This window comes from Lepidochelys kempii, chromosome 22 (assembly GCF_965140265.1).
Source record: "Lepidochelys kempii isolate rLepKem1 chromosome 22, rLepKem1.hap2, whole genome shotgun sequence".
Classification (NCBI taxonomy): domain Eukaryota; kingdom Metazoa; phylum Chordata; order Testudines; family Cheloniidae; genus Lepidochelys; species Lepidochelys kempii.
Genome location: NC_133277.1, coordinates 6018301 through 6038560, shown reverse-complemented (window position 1 = coordinate 6038560; position 20260 = coordinate 6018301). Strand labels below are relative to the sequence as shown.

Genomic DNA, 20260 nt, shown 5'->3' with positions numbered 1-20260 from the left:
TTGGTGGGTTAGCATCGCCAGGCTGAGTCCCTGGAGTCATGGCACTTGCATGAGCCCAGTTAAACAGCAGAACCACACCCCATTTATCACGGGCAGCCGCTAGCTTCTGAGACAGGGCTCCTTCCCACTCAGCGTGTTCCCAAGGAACACCCGCTCAGCATGTAATTACAGCATGTAATTAAATAGCACTGAAGGGCCCCTATGTACTAGGTTCTGTACAAACACCCAGTAACAGACAATCCCAGCCCCAAAGAACTCACAATTTAAACAAACCAGCCAGACAAAGGCTAGAAGCAGAAACAGAGGTAAAGCCACTTGGGCAGGGTCAGAGCCAGGGCTAGAGCGCATGTCTCCTGAGTCCTAGCCCATTGTCCTAGCCACTAGATGACACTGCCTCCATTACCAGCCCTGTCTATTGGTGGCTTTTGGCTTAGTCTATCCTATTTATACAGCTACAGCATAACAACACCTCACTCTTACACAGAACTTTTTATCTGTGGAGCTTTACAAAGCAGGTCAGTGAAATTATCTCCATTTTACAGAGGGGGAAACTGAGGCATCTAAGGCACTAGGAATCCAGCACTCCCCCTACACTCTCACCCAACCTGCCCTCAGAGCAGGCCACAATGGGGTGGACCTTGTACATCTGACTTTCAAGTGGGTCCTGGAGAACCCAAGCCTGGCCCGTATCCAGCCTTACAAACCCCTCTGATGCAAATCAACAGAAGGAGAAGAGGGCTGAGAACCTGAAACAGCCTGTGGGATTCTTCGTGTGGAACACACACTGGTTTTTGCAGTGGGTCCTTTGGCCTCAGTAGGAAGACAGATCCTGGCTGGGTAGCTGGAATTTAGATTATTGGCTCTAAATGGAAAAGCTGGGCCAGGCATCCTTTGCAGGATGCAGGCTTGTGATTCATCTGAATGACCACTGAAAAGAAGCTGAAAGAGAGAGCAGAGAGTACAAGACCTCACTGCTTCCCTCCTAATGAGAGAGGGGTGGCTGGAGCTGGCATGATTCTGGTACCTTGGAGCAGGGGATGCACATGGGAGCAAGGAAAATCTAGAGTTGCAGGGAACTGCAGGCCAAGCCCTGGAGTTCCCAGCCCTGACACTCTGTGGCATGTAATACCCTGGTGTTTACACCCGGGGCATGTGTTTGTATTTTTGCAACCCTTTTGCATGAGGAATCGTAGACAGTAGGTTTCTGGAGCGGCAGGGGAAACCAAAAGCACCTCAACCCCCACCCTGAAATGTTAGATGCACCATGTTAAACGATGGCAGTAAATGTAACTGGTTGTGGACTCTGCCCAAGCACTGCATGTCCGTAAGGCTGCGTGCCACAGGCTCTCAACCCATGCCACACAAAACCTATGCTGCCGTCTCCAGGGGTTAAAGTAGCACCATGCTGAGCTCCCCTTCGACTCACATGCTTAGATCATGCTTGTAGGGGAGGGCGTGGAGAGCTTCTAGTCTACAGGTGAGGTTCTCCCCATGGAATCCCAACATTCTCTTTGATCCACTCTGCTAATACTTGGGAGCAATCCATCCCTTAGCAGAGAGTTAGGCATTTCTGCCTCCTCACTTCCTTACCACCCCAGTACTGGTGCAAGAGCCTTCTCCTCCGCAGTGCCCGGTATCTTGAACACCCTCCTCGTGTCGCTCCAGCTCATTGGCAATCTCTGCTGAAAACATGCTGTTGGGCCCCACCTACTCCCCTTTATTTCTCTCCTTTTCTACTCTGCCGCTGAATTAAAGAGAGCTCTGTATTCAAAAGAGTTCAGCATGCTGAGTGCACATTGACTGGTGGACTCATTTGCAAATCTGGCCTTTATTTAGGTTCCTAGATGGGAGCCACATGGGCGTCCCAATCATGGGTGCTAAAACTTTAGAAATCTGGCACTTAATGTCTGTAACCCTTATAATTTTCTAGCTGTATTATTATGTATTATTTAATGGTGTTATATTTTCAATAACTAATCACTGCACTATGACTTTCTGTTAAACATTTTGTTTATAGTAATGCCTGTCCCTAAACACCTGCATGCTTTACATTTAAATTAACAGCACCTTATAATGGCATTATCATCATCATCATCAACAACAGTAATAATAAATACCTAGCTCTTATGCTGTATCCAACTCACATCCTCTGTCACTATCCCATCCAGGCCACACAGAACTCTTCACTGTGGCAACAGGGACAGAACGCAGAGCTCCCTGCTTCAAAAGCACAGCCCCTTACCACTTGTTCTAAAGGAGAATCACTGAGCAGTATAGGGGCTCAGGCACACAGTTGAGTAATTCTGATTCTATCCAGTAGGGGCAGCAGCTAGTTCACTAAAAATAATTCTATAACCTGTCTATTTGAGGTACTTGTGTGGCCCTGTTATAATAGTTTCTGAGCCACTGACTACCTTTTAACATATTTATCCTCAGAGAACACCATAAGTGCTAGTATCCCCATTGTACAGATGAGGAACTGAGGCACAGAGCAGATTGCCCAAGAACACACAGGATGCCAATCTACTGAGTCCAAGGCTACCACCCTAACCACTGGGCCATCCTGCTTCTCTGCTTAGCATCTCAGTACAACTAGGGGAGACTGATCAAGCTTTCGGACTGCTACCCCTTCCTACTTCTCCACATGGGCGCCGAAGATACTGCCAAGAATGACCTTGAGCGGGTCACTGCAGACTATGTGGCTTTGGGAAGAAGGATAAAGGAGTTTGAGGCGCAAGTCATGTTCTCGTCCATCCTCCCTGTTGAAGGAAAAGGCCCAGGTCGGGACCATCGAATTGTGGAGGTAAATGCGTGGTTGCGCAGGTGGGGTTGGAGAGACGGCTTTGGATTCTTCGACCATGGGACGTTGTTCCAGGAAGAAGGATTGCTAGGAAGAGATGGGATGCACCTAATGAAGAGAGGAAAGAGCATCTTCGTAGGCAGGCTTGTTAACCTAGTGAGGAGGGCTTTCAATTAGGTTCGCCGGGGGATGGTGACCTAAGCCCAGTGGTAAGTGGGGAAGTAGGATCCCAGGAGGAAACACAAGGAGGAGGGTGTAACGGGGGGGGGGGCTCCTGATTCATACTGAGAAAGTAGGACAGTCGGCTAGTTATCTTAGGTGCCTGTACATGAACGGAAGATGCCTGGGAAACAAGCAGGGAGAACTGGAAGTCCTGACACAGTCAAGGAACTATGATGTGATTGCAATAACAGAGACTTGGTGGGGTAACTCACATGCCTGGAGCACTGTCATGAATGGATATAAACTGTTTAGGAAGGAGAGGCAGGGCAGAAAAGGTGGAGGAGTTGCACTGTATGTAAGAGAGAGGTATGATTGCTCAGAGCTCCGGCATGAAACTGGAGAAAAGCCTGTAGAAAGTCTTTGGATTAAGTTTAGCGGTGAGAGCAACAAGAGTGGTGTTGTGGTGGACATTTTCTATAGACCACTAGACCAGGAGGATGCGGTGGATGAGGTTTTCTTCAGACAACTAACAGAAGTTTCCAGATCACAGGCCCTGGTTCTCATGGGGGACTTCAACCACCCTGACATCTGCTGGGAGAGCAATACAGCAGTGCCCAGACAATCCAGGAAGATTTTGGAGAGTGTTGGTGACAACTTCTTGGTGCAAGTGCTGGAACAACCAACTTGGGGCCGTGCTCCTCTTGACCCGCTGCTCACAAACAGGGAAGAATTGGTAGGGGAAGTAGAAGTGGGTGGCAACCTGGGCAGCAGTGACCATGTGAGGGTCGAGTTCAGGATCCTGACAAAAGGAAGAAAGGAGAGCAGCAGAATACGGACGCTGGACTTCAGAAAAGCAGACTTTGGCTCCCTCAGGGAACTAATGGGCAGGATCCCCTGGAAGGCTAATATGAGGGGGAAAGGAGTCCAGGAGAGCTGGCTGTATTTTAAAGAAGTTTTATTGAGGGCACAGGAATAAACCATCCTGATGTGCAGAAAGAATAGCAAATATGAAAGGCGACCAGCTTGGCTTAACAGAGAAATCTTCAGTGAGCTTAAACACAAAAAGGAAGCTTGCAAGAAGTGGAAACTTGAACACATGACTAGGGAGGAGTATAAAGATATTGCTCAAGCATTCAGAGGTGTAATCAGCAAGGCCAAAGCACAATTTGGAGTTGCAGCTAGCAAGGGATGTGAAAGGTAACAAGAAGGGTTTCTACAGGTATGTTAGCAACAAGAAGGTGGTCAGGGAAAGTGTGGGACCCTTACTGAATGGGGGAGGCAACCTAGTGACAGACGATGTGGAAAAAGCTGAAGTATTCAATGCTTTTTTTGCCTCAGTCTTTACAGACAAGGTCAGCTCCCAGACTACTGCACTTTATGGGGAGGAGGTTAGAAGCACTCAGTGGTGAAAGAACAGGTTAAGGACTATTTAGAAAAGCTGGACATGCACAAGTCCCTGGGTCCGGATCTAATGCCTCCAAGGGTGCTGAGAGAGTTGGCTGATGTGCTTGCAGAGCCATTGGCCATTATCTTTGAAAACTCATAGCAATCGGGGGAGATCCCAGATGATTGGAAAAAGGCAAATATAGTGCCCATCTTTTAAAAAGGGAAGAAGGAAAATCCGGGGAACTACAGACCCGCCAGCCTCCCCTCAGTCCGTGGAAAAATCATGGAGCAAGTCCTCAAGGAATTCATTTTGAAGCACTTGGAAGAGAGGAAGCTGATCAGGAATAGTCAACATGGATTCATCAAGGGCAAGTCATGCCTGATCAACCTGATTGCCTTCTATGATGAGATAACTGGCTCTGTGGATGCGAGGAAAGCAATGGACATGATATACCTTGACTTTAGCAAAGCGTTTGATATGGTCTCCCATGGTATTCTTGCCAGCAAGTTAAAGAAGTATGGATTGGATGAATGGACTAGAAGGTGGATAGAAAGCTGTGTAGATCATTGGGCTCAATGGGTAGTGATCAATGGCTTAATGTCTAGTTGGCAGCCAGTATCACGTGGAGTGCTCAAGGGATTGGTCCTGGGGCTGGTTTTGTTCAACATCTTCATGGATGTTCAACATCTGGATGATGGGATGCATTGCACCCTCAGCAAGTTCACAGATGACACAAAGCTGAGGGGAGAGGTAGATATGCTGGAGAGTAGGGATAGGGTCTGGAGTGACCTAGACAAATTGGAGGATTGGGCCAAAAGAAATCTGAGGGGGTTCAACATGGACAAGTGCAGAGTCCTGCACTTAGGACAGAAGAATCCCATGCACTGCTACAGGCTGGGGACCAACTGGGTAAGTAGCAGTTCTGCAGAAAAGGACCTGGGGTTTACAGTGGACGAGAAGTTGGATATGAGTCAACAGTGTGCTGCTGTTGTCAAGAAGGATAACGGCATTTTGGGCTGCATTAGTAGGAGCATTGCCAGCAGGTCGAGGGAAGTGATTATTTCCCTCTGTTTGGCACTGGTGAGGCCACACCTGGAGTATTGCATCCAGTTTTGGTCCCCCCACTACAGAAGGGATGTGGACAAATTGGAGAAAGTCTAGCGAAGGGCAGAGAAAATGATTAGGGGGCTGGGGCATATGACTTATGAGGAGAGGCTGAGGGAACTGGACTTATTTAATCTGCAGAAGAGAAGAGTGAAGGGGGATTTGATAGCAGCCTTCAACTACCTGAAAGGGGTTCCAAAGAGGATGGAGCTCGGCTGTTCTCAGTGGTGGCAGATGACAGAACAAGAAGCAATGATCTCAAGTTGCAGTGGGGGAGGTTAGATATTAGGGAAAACTATTTCACCAAGAGGGTAGTGAAGCACTAGAATGGGTTACTTAGAGCGGTGGTGGAATCTCCATCCTTAGAGGTTTTTAAGGCCCAGCTTGACAAAGCCCTGGCTGGGATGATTTAGTTGGGGTTGGTCCTGCTTTGAGCAGGGGGTTGGACTAGATGACCTCCTGAGGTCTCTTCCAACTCTAATCTTCTATGATTCTATGAGTGGATGAGGCTAGCAGAGAGGTACATATGGATCTGTAGGTAAGAGCCAGCATTGTGTCGGTGGTGACCCAGACCAAAACTTTGGGTGTTCACAGTCTGGATCCTAATCCAGATCTAGTTCTGGATTCGAACATTGTAGCTGAAGCCCATTTCCAGTTTCTGGAACCAACCAGAACCAGGAAGCAGGAGGTACCTGGAATGAAAACACAGTTCAACACCTTCAGCAAGGTTCTGTTTAGGTTCTAGCAATGGGCAAATGCTTGGGGGCAGTTCTGATTTCTTCTGAAGTGGGTCGCTCCTTTGTATTCATCTCTGATCTCTTCCCTTGCAGGACCTGATTCCACTGGGGGTGACGTGTAACTAAAACCTCTCTGAGCTAGGAAACCTAGAGTCTGGGTTTCGCTCCCTTCCTCAGAGCAATGGCCCTACCTGCAGGAATCGGAATTGCTCTGGGTTTTTTGGGGGCCATTGGCGACAGCCCCCCGTTGTGAGAGCTTGCCTAGAAAAACATCCCAGAGCCTTAGAGCAGTGGAACTTCTTGATTCCTGTCTGGATTCGCTGCCACCCTGCACACAGCGTAGGATGACACATTACAAAGAAAAGGAGCAAGCACAGAGAAATGTTTTGCTTGTTGCTTGGACATCAGCCAAAGAACCCCCAGTGCACAGAGCAGAGTGGAAGCAGAAATATCTATCAACACAATCTCTCCCAAACTCAGGTTTGTAAGAAAAACTGCCTTTGTAAGTTTGTATGTACACACAAGACATATAGATGTGTGTGTGCACACAAACACCCCCACACCCCATATACACATCTACCACAGACACACAGACCGGCGCTCTCATGCACGCACTCGTACAGGTGTACGCACAGATACAGACGTGCAAAGAAACACACACAGAAATAGAGACACCCACAAATATGTATTCTGCAAAGACACGCACAAACACCTCCACAGAGAAAGCGGACGGACACTCACGGAAGAGAAAAGGAAGGCAGGGACAGACAGACAGACAGACAGACACACACGCTGCTGCTGCTTTTACAGCATTTGCCCATTCGCCTCATTATCAAGAAACAAATTTACTCTTGTCTTGGGAAACAGCCTGAGCGATTCCAAGCACTTTTGTGACCGCATCCCAGCAAATGTGTAACCCGCACACATATGTGCGATAACGGTGCACACAGCGCACCCAAGGCAAAAATAATAATAGCTCTTTTTGCTGGGAGAAAAGGAAGGATAATGGTTACTTAGAAAGTGCTCCAGACAAGCTGTCAGGTTGAATTCAGAGAACTGGAGTCTAGCTCTGGGACAGCGCTGGCTCAGAGCGATCCCCTGTGAGTTGGGTTTCCTGCCTGCTACGGTTTACAGACAACGATTCTTTGTTTCAAGTATTTTTGGTGAAAAAACACACGGCTGCCTCCGAAGAGGGTCAGGGAGAACGGAGACAAAACACTAGCTCTGGAATTTCAAAGGAAAACAATTTTTTAAAAAAGAAAAGAAACCAAGAGCGCTAGCTACCGTCTCTCCTGGAATCCTAAATCCCATTTGGCCACAGAATCATCATAATAAGCACGCTCATACACACACTCTCTCTCTCTCTCTAACAACAACAAAAGCAAACAACAACAACCCCAAAACAAAACCCAACCACTAACCCTGCTCTTTTCCTGTGCAATGGAACTAAAAATGGAGTAGGAGTATTTCATCAGCAGGAGAACAAACAGCATCAACAAAAATCATCACACTCAGAGACAATTAAAAGGGCACAGAGCTACCACTGCACATTCTCTGACATGGATAAAAGTCAAAGTGGTCCAAAAACCTTCCACACAAAGAAGGAGTGTTACCAACATACAAAAAATAAATAATAATAAAAAAGTAAAGAACCTCTGGTCGCTTGAGCTGGCTAATATTTTTCACATGAAAAGCTTTTCTTTGTCAAAAATGGCTTTGTTTATGAACACAAAAATTCAGCAGAGAATTTTCAATTTCTTTTTTAAAAATTTTTGATGAAAACTGAAAATAAAAAAGCTATTTTTCCAGTGTCCCGTTTTTTTCTTTTATTCCGCTCCACCCCACTTTCTAGCTGCAAATCTGAAAAAAACCTGAAATTTTGAAAAATTTGACACCAAACATCCTCAGTTAATGAAGTCCCTACATTTTTCGAAATCAAGTTCTTTTAGAAAATTGAAAAATGAAGATGTTTTCAAAATGTCTACATTTGGGGGATTTTCAGTCTCCCGATTTCCATCCAGCCCTAGCTCTTACCTGATGGAGTGAAATGGCCTTTTGCTGCACATGTGCAGCCATGCCCACCTCACCTATTCATAACTCCATCCATGCAACCATGCACGCCGTGCAAGCACATGCATGCTCACACGAATGCACAATCCTACTCTGCATAGAAACACAAAGATGTACATAACTCAAGCAGACACATCAGCCCTAATTTTCTAGGCTGGGTGCCGGTTCCTAAATCCATATTCAGGCACCTAACTAGAAGCTATTTAGGGCTCCTTTGAAATTTCAGTTCATGTCTTATCTGCTTTCCCTCTAACCTTCTCCAGTGGCATCTGGATGATAAGATTGCACACTGTGCAAAAAATAATAGCTCTTTTTGCTCGGAGAAAATGAAGGGTAATGGTTACTTGGATGGATGGATTTAGGAGCCTTACTTTAGGCACCCAGATTTGCTGTACGTTGGGGATAAGCATGGAAGGAAGGGAGAATGAAGCTGGCATGGGACAGACAGTGACGGAGAAGGGGAAAGACCTCCAGATTTTTAAAACACACACACAAGACGTTTCACAATCTGCCACACCCTGCAAACACACAAACAGGCCCCTCCCACCCAAACCTTCACATCCACAGCTCTCTACAAGCAAACCAATGCGTTACTGTTGATGGAGAAGGGGGCACAATTTAAAGGTTCTGGTGATATGCAGTGGGGTTCAGTGTAGGACATATAAACCCTGGCAGAAATCTGGGGGCCACATGCCCCCACGTCCCCCCATGCATCACCTCTGTACTCAACAAACACCCACCGTACTTCCTACAAGCAAACCTTAACACACATGTGTGCCCGTGCGCACGAGACAACACTACTCACGCACACACACACGGAATCTCGCACGTCCACACAAAGTGCTTCTGCACATGTGGTAACAAAGGGCTCAGTACTGCCAGGGGCTGAGCACTCTGTCCCAGTGCAGCACAGCTCTTAGGCTCACACATATATTTAAGCACAGTCCCGTTGGTCTCAGGGGGAATATGTATATGCTTAAAATTAAGCACCCATTTAAAGTGCTTTGCTGGATTGGGGCCAGAGTGCTGGGCACTTTGTAGGGCTGAGCCCTTGGGGATTAAATCATACTTATATATGCATAAACTTTGCATTTCCCTGCAGAACCCTATTTGAATGGTACAGTATTGTAAGGAGTGAGTTACTGAGCTACCAAGTCGTTTAGAGTCTCCATGGATGTTTACAGTGAATGTGCTCCCAGATTCTTCTCTTGTGTCTCAGATATCTACACTATCCTACCCAGCACTCCAGACAGTCAAGTCATGGAAAAAGAAACAGACTTTCCCTCCATTGAAAAGCACTCGGTGGGCCCAAACCTTTCTATTTAGCAAGGAGAGTAACCTCATTTCCTTTACCAGAAAATTGCTCTGCAGCCAAAAATGCCTGATGAGTCTCATTAAAGCAATTTCTTTCTCAAAGGCAGCTGAAGACAATTTGTACCGATGATGCTAAATACTGCACATTTGAGAGTTTACGAGGTTCAGGAGCAAAGAAACGCAATGTTCAGAGTCCTTTAGACCCTAAGGGTATGTCTACGCAGCAGCTGGGCAGACAGACACGTGTTAATTCTGCTTGAGCTAGTGAGCTATAAATAGCCGAGGCTCAGGCTAGCCACACAAGTGTGTACCCAGGCGGTTAGGCAGGTTTGTACCCAGGTGGCTAGCCCAGGTCGCTGCCCATGCCACTGTGGCCACACTGTTATTTTTAGCCTGCTAGCCTGAGCAGAGCTAGCAGTGTCTGTCTACCTGCAGCTGCGTGCAAAAACAGCCAAAATAATCAGAGGAGAAAATGAATATGCCATGAGCACCTGCCTTCCAAGTTTACAGTACAATACAGTATAAAGTTGAGCTATGTGAAACTCTGATTCTGAAAGGCGCTTAACTTTAAGCCTGTGCTCAAACAGACACTTTAGTGGTTTCTAGGAGAGGGATCTAAGGCAGAGGACACCTGCAACCAGTCCATTTAGCCTGATGGAAAACTGACTATTCTTGTTTGCTAGTTAATGGCTAAAGCTCTTCTTCAAAGGGGTTGCTTTAGTCATAGGTAGCCCTTAAAAGGGATGCCCAAACTGTCAACAGGGCAATGGTCACAGACACATGATACAAGAATTGAATATGCTTTGTATAATGTTGTGTAAGAATATGCATCAGATATGTGTTTTGCATTTGACCTTGAATAAATAGATCCTTTGCATTATCCATGTGGGTTCCTAGAAAGCACACAAGAAAAATACAGTAGGGTTGACCCGAGAAGCTAACAGGGTCTTTTCTGTCTCTGACTCTTCTATGATGCTATGACAGACACAAAAGCAGTGTGGTCCAGTGAAGCGAGTAATGGGCTGGGATACAGGTAATCTTGGTTCTGTACCAAGTTCTCTGCACCATCCTGTTGTGTGTGTGTTGCTTCATCTTTCTCTGTACTTCTGTTTCCCCTTCTAGCTACCGCCCTTTGTCTGTCTTGTCTGTTGGGGTCTCTTATTATGTGTCTGTACTGCACCTAGCAGGTGTGGGTCTCTAGGCACTGCTGGAATACAAACAGCTATAATAATGATTGAAAGAAAGGAAGTAAGGACAGACAGACAAAGTGGAGGCAGATGTGTCCACTGATTGCGCATTCGACAACATGAGGATGTTACCCAATGAAAACCAACGCAGCCTTCAGGATTTATCATTCCAGCCTAGCTTTTGAACAAATAAATACATTCTTAATTTAATAATCACAAAGAAACAACATTAAAGCCCACAACTGGCCCCCGGTTCAGATTTTGTAAAAACAAGTTTTACAAAGAACTAAGGCCAATCAAAATTCTTCTGTGATGATGATTATTTATTACTTAAATTCAGTAGGAACAAAGCCAAATAATCAAACCCCTGCAAGGTTTCTATCCAACTCATTGTGATCTTGTGCTGCAAAGTGAAAGTGACTAGAAGAAACTGACTAAGTCTGTTGCATTTTCAAAGAGAAGAGAAAGACAGAAAATAAATGAACGGCTTAAATGGTAGAGCATAAATTAGATTTTAAAAAAATCCTTTCATGTTTAATCATTTGAGATGTTAAACAGAGAAGGAAAAATACATTTTCATGAAAAAAATGGATGATTTTTAACCTGAGCATTTCCTAGTCAAAGGAAGTGTCAACTTGAAATCTAGTATATTTTAAAAAGTGAGCTAAAAGGAAGCAAGAAAGGTCTCGTATTTGAGAACCAGCCTGAGGCATAGGCAACTGGGTTCAATTCTCATTTCTGCCACAGATTTCTTGTGTAACCTTGGGCCAATTACTTAACCTCACAGTGCCTCAGGTCCCCATCTGTAAAATGCAGATATAATAATTCCCAGAGTCTTGACTTCTCTATTTAGATTGCACTGTTTGGACTGGGACTGCTTCATATTATGAGATAGCACAGCACCAATGCAATGGGGCCCAAAGCTCAGCTGAGGCCTCTTGGTGCAGCTGTAATGCAATAATAAAAGTAGTATCAGGTACTAACACTGCTAATATCTATGGCTTTGCTGCCACGTTTTCCTACTAAACAAGAATGTTTTTTATCGTCCTTGGTACTCCCTGAAAGAGCCACACAAATAACAGGGGAAACTGACTATAGTGAAACTGACAATACTAGTAGCTCCATCAAATGCACTCAAATTGTGGGTGGGAGGAAATGGAAAACCCCACACTTCATTTTCCCCTCTAATCTCCTTCCTTTTCTGTGATCTTAAGTGTGACTTGCAATGATAGTAGGCAAAAAAAGAAGTCAGAAAGAAGTGTGATTTTTGCATGGAGGGTCTCCCTTTAACAAACATGACCAAATCCATGCTCTCTTGCTTTTATTTTTAGCAACACCACCTGGCCTCAGACAGAAAGAGCACCACCCTGGACGTGTGTGTGTCTGTTTGTGTTTATGGGGGGATAGTGGGCAAGTGGGTGCTTATGTGTTTTCTTATTCAAACAGGACCGAGCCAAGCTTTTATTATTTTTAAATAGATGACTCTTAGAGTAGAAAGAGAGTGGGAGAAAGGCCTGGTTGGCTTTGTCTCTGTAATGTGCCATGTTTTATTAACTGATGACTGGCTCATACAGAGACAGCAAAGAGGAGGGGGCACCAGGGAATAGGCAGCTCAAGTGGATGGCTATATATGGGACAAAAGCAGCACCTGTAATCAGCAACATTAATCCATCTCTCTCTAAAACTAGGGACCAGGGCAGATGTTTGAGGTTAAACCAGCATGGTGGTGCACATGGAAAGAGGCCTGTGCTAAAGTGCTGGCTCAGAGAGCGTATCTAGTCAAATGGAGCATCTCCAGACATCGCATGCTGCTGCTCTTTAAATTTGTGATCTTGGGCTACGTCTGCCTGACGAGCTAGGGGTGTGATTCCCCTGCTTGCGTACACATGTGCTAGCTCTCAGCGAGTTCATGCAACTGTAATAGCCATGCAGCCAGGGTAGCAGCACATCCCTAGTGGTCAGGGCAGAGAACTGGGAGACAGGACACCCTTACTAGCGCTTACAGTAGGAGGAAAGGAGACAGGACTCCTGGGTTCTATTTTTGGGCCCTGGGAAGAAGTGTGACATGGTTACCAAGTATGGGACAGGGAGCTAGGATTCCTGGGTTCTGCTTCCAGTTCAGACAGTAGCTCATTGTGAGACCTTGAGAAAGTCACTTGACCTCTCTGTGTCTCAGTTCCCCCATGTGGATACGGGTAATATACATCATTAAACATGGATTGCCAAAACCAGTGTTGTCAACTTTTTTGAGTTGTCCAATATTTGTTTATTTTTATTCAAGCCCCAGCTCTTGGAGTCAAGTGACACAATGAGACTCTGCTTTCATTTTTTTTAAAAAACCTACATTTCTAGCCCTTAGAGTTCCAGAGAACAGCTTGAAAACATGATTGGGTTGTATCCTAAAGGCTCAAAAACCAGATGGCAAATAAAAAGACCCCCAAATATATTATTTGTTAACTCTCATGGTTTTTAAGCCCCATCTCAAGATTTCTGCATGCTTAGGCTTGACAATACTACAATAGTGGGCAGCATGGTCTCGCAGCAGGGGTACTAGCTAGAGAAGTAGGATGGACCAGTAATCAGGCCATTTGATTGGGAGAGAGGAAGCCCTGGTTCAGTTCTGTGCTTGGTCCTGTCTCCTACTATGCTCAGGAGCAAATCAATTAGCCTGAGCTTCACCTCCTGCCCTAGCTCACAGGGGCATGAGGCTATAAATACATTGAAGACAGAGAGGTGTGTGGATACCCCAGTAATAGGGGACAGATAAGTACCTTACATAGAAGGACACTTAGTTGCCCTGGATTCTAATCCTGTCCCTGCTGTGTGAGCTTGGACTTTCCCCCTTTCTCCTGTCTATTTTAATCGTAAGCTCCTTGAGGCAGGGACGATATGTCTGTACAGCACCTAGCACAACGAGGCCCCAAACCTGGCTGGGGCCTCTATGAGCTACCATAGCACAAATAATTAATAACGCTACTACCCTGAGTCCTCCAGTCTCCCCCAGATGCTCTTTTATCCAAACATGTCTATTTACACACTGCAAACATTTTTCAGTCTTTGAAAATGTTACTTCTCGAGATGCAATGTAGACGTTTCCGGGCCTGAAATGTAAATCCTCTCCGAACTCTAATCACCTGGGTTCTCCAGTTTCTAACTAGTGAGGTGGATTTCCCCCCCCTCTTTTTCTTTTCTGCATCAATGCATCCACAGAAGAGGGCTTGTAAATAACAGAGTCCCATGCTGTGAGCACCCCTTTCTGGTTCATTGGCTAACCTGCATGCCAGGCTCATGTCTACAAATACAAATGACTTCTGATAGGATGGGAGGTACAACACTGTTAAACCAAAATATTCCTTTGGCTTTGCGGAAAACTGTGCATCTGTGTGTGTGAGAACAGGCCGAAATCTTTAAGGGACAAACATTACTTGCATGTTTCAAAGAGGGCCCTACATACAATGCAGAGAAATAAGACTGTTACGGAAAGAAATGATAAGCAGATTCCAATCCTTTGGTTAAATACCAAGATTTAACTAATACCTGGTCACTTGTATGGAAGATATACAGTCAGACCTGAATTTTCAGAAGGTCTCAGCACCCACAGTTGGGGCCAGATTTTCAGAAAAGCTCAACTCCCATTTAGGCATTTAAATGAGAGCCCGAAGAGGGTTGGGCTTCAAACTTTCCTGTTTCTTCATTGAAGAGAAGGAGTCCAGGAGTCATATGATGGGAGCATGTGACTGAGACCCAGGCTGACAGGGGAATATAACAGCAGTCTGAGATCAGTTGGTAAGACATTCTCTTTAGCTTCAGGCAGAGAAGTGCAAATGGGCAGTCAGGAAGGTTGTGTGGGGAGCAAGGTTGCTGGACAAAAGCCTGAGCCGGGACAGGACTTAGAACACGGCACCTGGGGTTGTGAGCCAGCTAGAAAGGCTGTGTGGAAGATTTTGTGTATTCTATCGAAATTTAGGTTAATAAACCAGGCCCCAAGAAGGCATCACTTGACATGTGAAAACCTATGTGAAGTTAATAGGGAACCCAAGAAGGAGAAACTGAGGCAAAGGATGGGTGTGATAACTAGGCTGGCTAAGTCCCAGCTACAGTATGTAACTGAAATACTGCACAGGGAATTCATGTATCAGACTCGAGGCCTATCTAGCCCAGTATCCTGCTAGTAGCCAAGATCGGCTGCTTCAGAGAAAGGTGCAAACAAGTTTCTTCATGACCCCAGAATTGACGTTTGATCAGGGTTCATGTGAAAAACACTGTGATCATAGGTGGTTAGGATCCTGGTTCTAGGGCTTATTGCAACACAGGACCTTGGGCATCTCACTGGGACCAGAGTTCAGCTCACCAGTGGGCAGAGTGAGAGCTACTGACCTAGTGCCTGCAACGTGCAAAAAGCAAGGTTTAAAACCTGTTCATGTAAAGAACAGCAACAGTGTAATCAGTTCGCTGACTCACTAACAAACACACGTGAAAATAACCATCGCACAGTTTTATGCAATGGGGCTGGCTGGCGAAGCGGTAGTTTGCATTTCAGCATGGGTGTGTCTGCAAATGGAGGTGTTGCCAGTAATCTGTGTGCATGGAAACTCATCTTTTCATGCAAGGGGCATAAAAAAGTAGACTCTGTTTTTAACACAATCAGAAATATTCCAGGAACAGAGGAAGGCAGATTATTTATTAGCTCAAACCATGGGATTCTTCTGAAGCCAAACTCGCCGTTCTTGATGTATGCTCCAGGGTTCTGAAACACGTTGTGCTTGTTTTTGTGTAGGTGGAGGAGGTTAGGCCTGTAAACGCTGGGTGAAGCTGGGATTTAGATTGAGTGTTTTCTAGGGGAAATAGAATGGCGTAATGTAGGATGGGGGATCCTGTATGTGGGATTGTGAGTTGTGGGGAGGGTGTCACACCTCTGTGGAGTGGATTTACAGCAGAATGTGAATCTTACACTGAACCACTGCAGTATAGAGAGTAGAATAAGGCAAAGTCAGACTAAGCCATGCTGTGGGAAAAGCAGCTGGTAAGTTTCCCCTCCAGCTATAGCGAACCCAACACAGGATCTGGGATCAGAACTGCAAATGCAGCTGTCCCCTGCTCCAGGCTTCCCATAGGTCTAGACAGTTATTCAACCAGCAGCAATATCCCCCGGGTGGCTGCATGCCTCCATACAGGGTTAACATGCAGCCACTGTGGGAGACTGTGTGGCAATATATCTCCTGAGGGTGCATCTTGGGACATCTGTGAGTCATGAAGGCGAAAGCCTGAACTGTCTAACTGCAAGGAGGGAAACCTCGGTGCCCTGGAAGGATTCTTAGGGGAATCAATTCCCGGAGCATCTCAGTCCCCATGCAGGAAAATGCACATAAGCAACCAGTTTGTTTAGATTCTCTCTGCTCTGAGCTGAATCCCCTTTTGGATTTAAAAGAGGGAGAGGAGCGAAGAGATGGTGAGATGGAGAAAGAGGAAGGGGGAGAGTGTGGGAGAGAGAGAAAAGAAAGGGGGTGGGAGAGAAAAAAGCAGACTGACCTTCTTTGGCCGCAAGTCGTGAGGAGGGTTCTGTGTGGGTTGGAGTGTTGTAGACCAGCAATGAGCTACCTGGAAGGCAAATAAAGGGGGTTACAGTGATGTGAATTCAGTGTATTTTAGGGAGCGCAGAGGAGAGCCAGGGGGTGGGAGGGATGGGAAGATGTCATCACCCGGAACTAGGGGCCAGATTTTCAAAGAGCTCAGTATGTTGGTTGCACGTGGGGCGCTGAGCTCTCTTGAACACCTGGCCATAAACATCCCAGTAAGGGCTGCTGCATGCTGAGCTAGGCTGAGGAACTGACCCGTGAGTGAGGTGTCTCAATGGGAGGTGAGTTCTCTGGGAAATCTGGCCTGGGCTGCGGGCACTGAGCCTTGAAAATCTGGCCCTGAATGCTTGTACAAAATCTATTCCTAAGAAAGAGCCTGAATCACCGTCCACAGTGAACAGTCTGGTCTCTTATCAGCTCTGGTTTGGGACTTGTATCTAGTGGGTGGAATGGTAGGCTGCTAGGCCGGGCTTCCTGCCAGTGCTACGGACTCAGGGTATGTCTCCACCTTGGACTTTGCTGTAGTTCTGTTGGCCTGACCCCTTCGTGTAGACAGAGGGGGTAGGTTCCATGGGTGTAAGAATCCCACTTCCCCGAGCGAAGGGAGCTACGCAGACAGAAGCATTCTTCCCTCCACGTAGCTCTGGCTCTCCTGGAGGTGGTTTTTTTTACAGTCCTGACCAATGTGGCTATGTCAACCTAACCTGAAGTGTAGACCAGGCCTTAATGTGTGACCTGGGGTAAGTCGCCCCACTCTGTAAACTAGAGATAGTGTCTAGGGATGGCTCAGTAGCAGCATCTCTCTGGTGTTGCTGTTACCGGACCTGGCTGGAGCTGGTAGGCAAGAGTAACGGGTGGAAAAGTGAATGGGCAGTTTGGTAACCTCACTAATGGGTCAGGATTTCAGTCCCCTCCGTCTCAGCTGAGGGTTCAGCCACTTCTTTATTTTCTCCAGACTGTTCCACCCATCCCTGCTTTGCACTTCCTACAGCACCTGCTGTGCTGGGATGGCTAAGTATTTTGCATGCATCAGTCAGTTAACCCTCTCAGTGCTGCTGTGCACGGCAACGGTATTCTAGGCGTTCTGTGGATGGCAAAACGAAGGCATGGAGAGTCTAAGTGATCTGCTCAAGGTCACAAAGCAAGTCAGTGTCAAGTGGTGTCCTGAATGCCTGTTCCATGCCCTGCTCTTGACTCCCACTTCCTTCCAGGAGAAACACAGCCCTGAAACTGATGCCCCTGCAAATGTCACATTGGCTTACAGTGCGAGACGTGGTGTTGCTTAGTAGCTAGAACACTGAACTGGGACTCAAAATACTGGGGTACTAGCCCCAGCTCTGCCAGGGGCATGCAGGATGAGCTTGGCTAAATCACTTTGCTTCATTGCTCTATGCCTCCGTTTCCCCATCCACCGATTAAAAACTGCCGTCTAAGAGTTAGATATTATTATAGATGTGGTTGTACAGCACCTAGGCCAACAGCGCTTCTAGAAGATACTGTAACACGAATAGTCATAAAGGAGAAGAAGGGAGCTCTTATTTTATCCGGTTTCAGAGTAGCAGCCGTGTTAGTCTGTATTCGCAAAAAGAAAAGGAGTACTTGTGGCACCTTAGAGACTAACCCATTTATTTGAGCATGAGCTTTCGTGAGCTACAGCTCACTTCATCGGATGCATACCGTGGAAGCATCCGATGAAGTGAGCTGTAGCTCACGAAAGCTCATGCTCAAATAAATTGGTTCTTCTCTAAGGTGCCACAAGTACTCCTTTTCTTTTTGCTTATTTTATCCAAACCCAGATTGTCCCCGTCTCTGGCTGTGAAACATTTCCTGTTTCACACATAGAGATTGGAGATGGGCATGAACTGTGAAGGTGGGATCTGAATGTTTCCAGGATTCACATCCCGGTTTTTGGATCGGCAGTTACAACCATCAGGTCTGAGTCCCAGTGTTCCAAGGCGGCTGGGTTTTTGGTGCAGATCCCAGGTCTTTTGCTCAGTCCCTTCTCTAAGCAAATGTATTTTAAACAGAAGTGCATTAAGTACCACGGTAAAGAACAAGTCACAGAGGGAAGGATTTATGCTTCAAGTTGGGTAGATGTGTGGGATCCCCAGAGGGAATGTCCCTCTTTCCCATCCAGTACTTAATTTGTAATGAAAAAGGTGCCGAGGATCAAGGAATTTTTTTACTTTCATAAGTGATGTGCCAAGCCCAAAGGTGCCAGGGCTCAGCTCTGGCTAGTCCTGGCACAAATTAAGCACTGATCCCATCCCCCATGAACTCCTATGGACGCAGTGGGAGTGCTTGAAGGCGGGCGTGTAATGTGCATTTCACAGTCATCTCATTATATTTACCCTGCATGTGCTTCTGGGGTCACTTTTCAATACAACTCTCTGAAGGAGCCTCTACTCAGGAGGGTATGCATGTCTGTGTGTGGGCGACATTCTTAATGGGAGTGGGACCTCTCTCACTGAGGGCTGATGATGTGACCTAGTGCAGGGAGCAATCCTGCCCTGCTGTGGATGGACCAGCTCTCCACTGCTCATGAATGATTTGAACCCCCTTACTCTGGAGACCTGGTCCTATGTATTTAGAACGTGACTGTACCTGGAGTGAGGCAAACGCTCTGGCAGGGGTCTGGGATTGGTGTGCACCTCTCTCGCACTGACTGAGCAGGGTCTAAATACTAAGCTCTGCACAAGCAGCGTCTACCTCCCTCCTAGCCACACCGGCCAGACCCTTGCCAGCGTTACTCCACTGGCATTTGTCGTGAGTCTTGCCGTCCTGCTAGGTAGGATGTAGGCTCCAAACATCAGCAGTGCTAGTAATGCTGGCCCAGATGAGCACTGCATTCCCAGCACCTCAAACACAGACCAAACTGTAGCCTTGTGCAAGCCAGCATCTGAAAACAGTTTGGAGGTGTTGAAAGGCAGCCTTGGGGTAGCTGTAAAACATAGTCCCCTCCATCCTGAGCTGATGCTTGGTGCTGCCGGATGAAGCATAGTACAGTGGAACTTTTAAGAGCGGTGGATGGACAATTTGGCAAGTTGGGACGAGTGGGGGAAAGGGGAAGGAAGCAGCCTGGAACAAGATGCCTCCGATGTAGTGCCCAGATGCCATAATGAAGGGTGTAGTATATATACCAAGAGAAATTAGACCGATGGCCTCTTGCTGCTGTCGAAGGCATGCAATTGCTTTGGCCACTTTGTTCATATTCATATGAGTGGGTTTGTGGTTCAAATATTTGTTTCATAACGCTCAGGAGGGACTGGCCTGACATCTCCACCCCTTTCATTTGCAGGCTTATTTGAACTGGATCCTGACTGCAAAGCACCACACAGCTTGCCTCAGCCAGACAGGGAAGTGTTGGCTGATTCAGAAACACAGCTTCCTATGACTAAACAGGCTGCAAATGCCTGGTCAAGCAGACTGGCGGAGCAAAGGAGGTGGGCGGGGAGGGAATAGAACTGAGTGAGCTTGTAAGAGCAACCTACAGTTACTTGATGCTCAAAAATGCAGGCTGAACTGCTGGAAGGGAAGGAGCCTCCCTCAGTTTAATTGCTGAAAGTTCTCACCTTTGCCCAATGGTCTGAGGTTTCTGGTGGGAACGCCACAGAAAAGGAAATGTGGTTCCTATTAGGGGTTTAAATAAAGGAGGAAGAAAGAGAGAGAGAGCCAGCGACACAGAGATCTGGACAGAGAGAGGCAGATGGAGAGAGAAAGGGCCAGCCCCCGCAGCCCTGGGTTCATTCATCCTGGAGCAAAACTCACACTGTGACCGAGAGCTCCGTTTTCGCCCTTGTCAACACCTACCCAAGTCAACGGGAGTTTGGGCAGAATTGCTACTGTGTAAAGACATCAGGGTTTGCCCCCAAGACAGAGCCTTAGCAATGAAGGCATAGGATATTACAGTGGTTGTCCTCAAA

The 20260-nt window shown here is 46.6% G+C and overlaps 1 protein-coding gene across 7 annotated transcripts in view; it reads right to left on the bottom strand.

Moving 5' to 3' along the window:
* The window catches only part of FLI1 (Fli-1 proto-oncogene, ETS transcription factor), a 117013-nt gene that overhangs the window by 13720 nt on the left and 83033 nt on the right, over positions 1–20260 (bottom strand). For 6 of the 7 annotated variants that reach the window (XM_073321005.1, XM_073321007.1, XM_073321006.1 and 3 more), the window contains one exon: positions 16291–16359. The exons of the other annotated variant lie outside the window; for it this stretch is intronic. In XM_073321005.1, coding sequence (XP_073177106.1) covers positions 16291–16359 — 69 coding nt within the window. The remainder of the gene's footprint in view (positions 1–16290; positions 16360–20260) is intronic. 7 annotated transcript variants of the gene reach the window in all.